The 5,542-nt window shown below is 57.6% G+C and overlaps 1 protein-coding gene across 2 annotated transcripts; it reads left to right on the top strand.

Annotated features, from left to right (window-relative positions):
* Nucleotides 1-615: 615 nt before the first annotated feature.
* LGALS7 (galectin 7) lies at nt 616-4,476 on the top strand. Of its 2 annotated transcripts, none has more exons than XM_024109794.3 (4): nt 616-737; nt 1,980-2,068; nt 2,501-2,705; nt 3,262-4,476. In XM_024109794.3, exons 1-4 carry the CDS (start codon nt 699-701, stop codon nt 3,436-3,438), a joined length of 510 nt encoding a protein of 169 aa, XP_023965562.1. In that variant the 5' UTR covers nt 616-698; the 3' UTR covers nt 3,439-4,476. The 2 variants fall into 2 exon arrangements, with proteins under 2 accessions (XP_023965562.1, XP_065427089.1); XM_065571017.1 differs by lacking the exon at nt 616-737 and adding an exon at nt 1,240-1,681.
* Nucleotides 4,477-5,542: the final 1,066 nt, after the last annotated feature.

Below are 5,542 nucleotides of genomic sequence, written 5' to 3'. Positions count from 1 at the left end.
GCAGCTTTAGCAAACTAATATTTCATCAGAGGATTAAAATTAAATACAAGGAGAACAGAAAGAAAGCGTTTCCGAGCTATACTGTCCCAACCATTAAAAAACAACATATAACGTTTTAACCTTGGATCTGTACCTAACATCAGGGGGTTTCTACTTTTTTGTCATTTGCAAACCCCTAATAAATTTCAAATGGAGGTGGAAATCTTAGATGCAGTCTGCAAACCTCAGGGGTCCGTGAACCACGGGCTGAAAACCACTTATACCTAGAGAGGCCAAGAACAGGAACTTGCAAGATTTCCTTCTCATCCGGAATTAAATACTTCTCATTTTTCCAGCAAAGAGACAGGCCTTTGTTATAACTCATGTTTAGCAAAATTTGGCCAAAACAAACACATCGTTCAGCCAAAACAAACACATAGTATGCAAATTCCTCTGTAAAACCCCCCACCCACTGCTAGCAATGCAGGGGCTATGACACACGCTCAGGTGGTGCTGAGTCCAAGCTGACAAATGCCAGCGCATGACAACATTTTTGGTCACACGAATACAGAGATCTCTGACACAATCCCGGGGCACGGGCAGAACGTGCAGGCAAGAAGGGGGAAGGACCAGCCCCACCTCTCCGGGGCCGTCCCAGCACCGTATATAAGGTGCTGCCTCTAACCTGGGCTCTCCATCCCCGGCACTGCGGAGGGTGGATGGTAGCAGCAGCAATGGCTCTAATTCCGGACAGGCCGGTGAGTTCCTGGTTCCCTTGAGTCGCCTTTTCCTCTCCTGCTGCTGCCCCATACCCGAGATGGGAAATCAAGTGATGCGAAGAACCAGCAAGGAGCGACAGAGCACGAGCGGGGCATCCCAGGGCAGATCTGGGACGTGCCCAGGGGCCGGGTGGCTTTCTCCTAGGGGCATTCAGCAGCTGGCACTGGGTGGCTGGCAAGTGGGGAATGGGAAGTGAATTGGCTCGGTAATGTGGGGCCGGGGTGGTGGCGGAGCGGTTAGATCAGAGGGTGTCACAGCCGGAGCAGCTGCACTGGGGTTTGGGATTTGCACAGAGTAGTTTTGTGTCTGGTTATACATGTAGAGACACGTAGGCCTGCAGACAGAGGCAGCCACATATAGACACCGCCTTTTCCAACACCCAGAGGGGCACGTGCACATCCAGACCCACACACACACTACACACATACACACACCCCACAATCCCCTCCACACACAGACCCCCACACACAATCCTTTACACACACACAGACCCCCCCACACAATCCTTTACACACGCACAGACCCCCCCCACACACAGTCCCCTCCACACACACACACACACAATCACACACACACTCACAATCCTTTACACACACACACACAAAATCCCTGCCCCACACACAGACACCCCCCCACAGTCCCCTACACACACACAGACCCCCCCACACAATCCTCTACACACACACATACACAATCCCCCAATACACACAGACCCCCCCACATACAGACCCACACACACACACTCCCCCCCAATCCTCTACACACACACACACACACACACACACAGCCCTCCCCCACAATCTCCCCCCACACAGAACCATCTCCTCACACCCACACCCACAGAAGCTCCCCTAGAAAATGATCTGACGACCCCAAACGCAGGCTCCTTCAGTTCAACCCAAGGGGTTGCTCCTTCTGCAAAGTGAGTTCCCGGAACTGGTGCTGGGCAGCGCCCGGAGGGGGCGAGGCTGAGGGTCTCTCCCCGGGGACTATCCCTAGGGAGGGTGTGCAGCGTGCAGGCTGTGATGGGGGGACAGGACCCCTCTGAGTGGCTGTGATGGGGGGACAGGACCCCTCTGCCCCGGGAGACGGGCTGGTCCAAAGAGAGATAGAAGGAAGGGACACGAGGAGGGATGGGTGCACATCCCCAGCTCTCTCCCCAGGGGCCTGGTCCCTCCCGGCCCGGGCGTGGCACTCACCCAGCAGTTTCTGTCTCTCAGACCGTCCCGTACAGCACTGCCATCCCGGGAGGACTCCGTCCGCACACGTGGGTGAAGATGACGGGCTCGGTGCCGGAGACAAGCGCAGGGTGAGCGACCAGCACGTCCGTACACGGGGCTCCCCCTTCGTTCCCGGGTAGGGCGAGGGGACGCCCCCCCAAGGCAGCGAGACGCCCTCAGCCCTCCGCTGCAGTGTGAGCTCCCTATCTGTGCACCCCCCTGCCCCACCGTGCACGCCCCAGAGACAGCACCTCTCCCCACACTCGGCTAGTTGCAGATGGGAGCAACCTGGCTGGAAGGAGAGGGGCCTCGGGTTTCCCTTCCTGGCGCTCGTCCCCAGCTCAGTCTCTAGCCACCGGGCCCTTTGCAAAACCAAGGTGCGCCAGGGCCAGGGTTGGTCACAGCTGCTCAGGTCACGGGGCCCTACAAGCAGGCGAGAGGATCCCTAATGCCGGACACTGGGCCGGGAGCGCGGTCCCTGAAGCTGGCTCCAGGCTCAGCCAGTGCCGTCTCCACTCCAGCTTCCGGGTAACGTTCCTCTACGGTCAGTACGAAGGGGCCAACGTGGCCTTGCTCTTCAACCCCCGCTTTGAGGGCGCCCCCCACATCGTCTTCAACAGCTTGGTGGAGAGAAAGTGGGGCCAGGAGGAGCGGAAGGAAAACAGCCCCCTCCGCAAAGGGAAGAGTTTCACGCTGACGTTCACCACCACCGCCAAGGCATACGAGGTAGGTAGGGCTTGGGGAGGGGATGCCCCTTCTCCATCAGGGCACTGGGGGACGCCCTACCTCAGCCATCGGGAGGGTCCGGACTGCGTCCAGCTGGATCAGAGAAAGCTGCAACGTCACAACCCCGGGTTCGTCCATGTGGGGCGTTGTGCAGTGAACTGTCCCCTTATTTTAGGCAAAGCTCCCGGCTCATTGGACCGAACCTTCCCTGCCGGCATTGCAGCCAGAGGGAGCGTGGGCTCAATGGGACGTGAGCCATGCCCCTCTCGTTGCTGGACCCTCTGGGGAACTGGTCCCAGTTTGCAAACATCCAACGAGCCCCAGATATAGGCCCCGGCCCAGCCCCTGCTGCCCTGGAAGGACGTCCCAGTTAGGGTGACCAGATGTCCCGATTTTATAGGGACAGTCCCGATTTTGGGGTCTTTTTCTTATATAAGCTCCTATTACCCCCCCACCCCCATCCCAATTTTTCACACTTGCTGTCTGGTCACCCTAGCCCCAGTCCAATGGGCTGGGGCCTCTGCCCGCTCGTCTGACGCTGCCCGTTCCCTTCCAGGTGACAGTGAACGAGCGTCATCACTACGCGTTCCAGCACCGCCTCCCGCCGGAGCACGTGCGCTTCCTGGAGGTGAACGGCGACGTGAAGCTGGAGGCCATCAGCTGGGAAGGCGGCGGTAGTTACTGGAACCGCCTCACAGCGGTGCCCAGTTGGGGAGCCTCCCGCGTGTATTAGACGGCGCAGCCTTTGGTCCCGGCACCGCCCCCACGGACCCGCCCTCAAGGCGGCGGCGAACCCCGAGGTCGCTGAGTTGGATAATGTGCAGGAAGCCACCGTGGCAAGGGCCTGATCCCCGCAGTCCCTGAGCCCCGTGCGTGGGTTGATTCTCACCGGCCGCGGGAGAAGGAGCGACTGTGCTCCACGTTGTACGGAGCGGGGAGATTATCAACAGCACACACAGGAGACAGCTGCTCAGTGACTTTCACTAGGCGCCATCGGAAAACCTTCCCGGGCTAAACAGCGGCCCCGTCTTCCCGGGCTCAGCACCCTGTTGGAGGCCAGATTCCCCACACAGCCCAGCTCCCGCGTAGGCCTCTAAGTCAGGCAGAGATTTGGTGCCAAAGCCGCTGCCGAATGTGGCAGGGTTGCCAAGGGAGCTTGGAAGTCCGGCCTCACTTCTGGGTGCTGAGTCGGGCTCTTGTGAAGGTTTGGCCCTACGTGGCTTGCCCGAGGCCATCCGGGAAGCTCTGAGCAGAGCTGGGATTGAACTCACGGTCTCTAGCAGCCTCACCGTGAGAATCGCTGGGCGTATCAGTGACTAAGGTGATCGCTTGGAGGTGCAGGGGCGTTACCTGCAAACCCGCTGTCATGTCGCCTTCCAGAACCACACAACGTGCTTTGTCTAGCACAGGGCTTCTCAACCTTTTCCTTTCTAAGCCCCCCCCCGACATGCTATAAAAACTCCATAGCCAGCCTGTGCCACAACTGGTTTTCTCCAGATTCGATTACTCCTGGGGGAATTCTGTGCCAAACAATTAAAAACTCTGCACACAATAATTTGAAAATTGTGCATATTTTATTTGTCAGAATAACACAATATGATCATGCCAGTTGCAATTAGTTTGGTAATTTATTTCAAAGTAGCTGTCAGCCAGCGTGTCTGTAACTATACCGAGCAGGAAAAAAAGATTCTGGTAATATTCTTTGACAGCTGGATTCCTTACGAGGCATATTAAAACAGAACGTTGAATAAGTCATTTCCTGCACCTGTCAGAAGGCGCAAAGGCTTGGGGGAGTCGGGGTAACGGAGGAGCTGAGGGGGAGGGAAGGAGCCTGGGAGTGAACCTGGAGGGTGTTGGTGTGGGTGGGAGAAGGTGGTTTTTTGGGGTGGGGGGGTTAGGGTGCTGGGAAGCCTCCCCCATGCAGACCTTGGCTGACCCCAAGCCTCTGCCATTCAGTCAGACACGTCGGCCCCTGTCCCCGCACCCCCCATCCCCATGTGTCCCTGCAGCCCCCCGCCCCCATCCCCAGGCTCAACGCTGTCACCTCACTAGCTCCTGAGTCCATGCCGCAGTCTGTCCCCCCACTAGCCATTCTGAGCCCCAGTCTGTGACCCCCAGCAGCCCTGGGTGCCCCACTCTGTCCCAGCCTGGCTCTGCGGGAAGGTGCTGCTCCTGGGGGAATTCTGCAGCACCAGGAACGCACAGAATTCCCCCCACCCCCACATGAAATACATTCTGGCCAAGAAAAACAACAAGGAGTCCGGTGGCACCTTAAAGACGAACAGATTTTGGGGGGCATAAGCTTTTGTGGGGAAAACCCCCACTTCTTCAGTGGTTCCGCCTCCTGCCCACCAGAGGCCGCTGTGGGGCCAGAACAGCTGGCTGCGTTCATGCTAGCACCACAGCGGCCTCTGGTGGGCAAAAGGCGGAACTGCAGCACTTCTTGGGCAGAATGTATTTCATACAGGAAAAATCAAAATTCCCAGAATTCCCCCAGGAGTAATAAAATCCAGTGGATTAAATCCAGGGCAGGCACTAGGGGGTAGCAAGCAAGGGAACTGCTTGGGGCTCCATGCCCCAGGAGTAGGGTGACCAGATGTCCTGATTTTATAGGGACAGTCCTGATATTTGGGGCTTTTTCTTATCCAGGTGGCTATGACCTCCCCACCTCCTGTCCCGGTTTTTCACACTTGCTATCTGGTCACTCTGCCCAGGAGGCCCTGCAAAATTAAGTTGCTCAGGTTTCAGCCCCGGGCCTGTAATGCCAGCTCTGCTCTCTGCTTTATTTTGACGGACCCACTGAAACCTGCTCGCAGCCCTCCAGGGGCCCCTGGGCC

Source organism: Chrysemys picta, chromosome 17 (assembly GCF_011386835.1).
Source record: "Chrysemys picta bellii isolate R12L10 chromosome 17, ASM1138683v2, whole genome shotgun sequence".
In the NCBI taxonomy this organism is placed as follows: Eukaryota; Metazoa; Chordata; order Testudines; family Emydidae; genus Chrysemys; species Chrysemys picta.
The sequence above is the reverse complement of the archived record's forward strand: the minus strand, read 5'-3'. Positions and strand labels throughout refer to the sequence as shown.

Bases quoted from the DNA above. Each gene is read 5' to 3' on its own strand.
- LGALS7 (XM_024109794.3), top strand. From the start codon at position 699: ATGGTAGCAGCAGCAATGGCTCTAATTCCGGACAGGCCG. The intron at 738-1,979 runs GTGAGTTCCTGG...TCTGTCTCTCAG, and splicing joins CTCTAATTCCGGACAGGCCG to ACCGTCCCGTACAGCACTGC. The intron at 2,706-3,261 runs GTAGGTAGGGCT...GTTCCCTTCCAG, and splicing joins CCACCGCCAAGGCATACGAG to GTGACAGTGAACGAGCGTCA.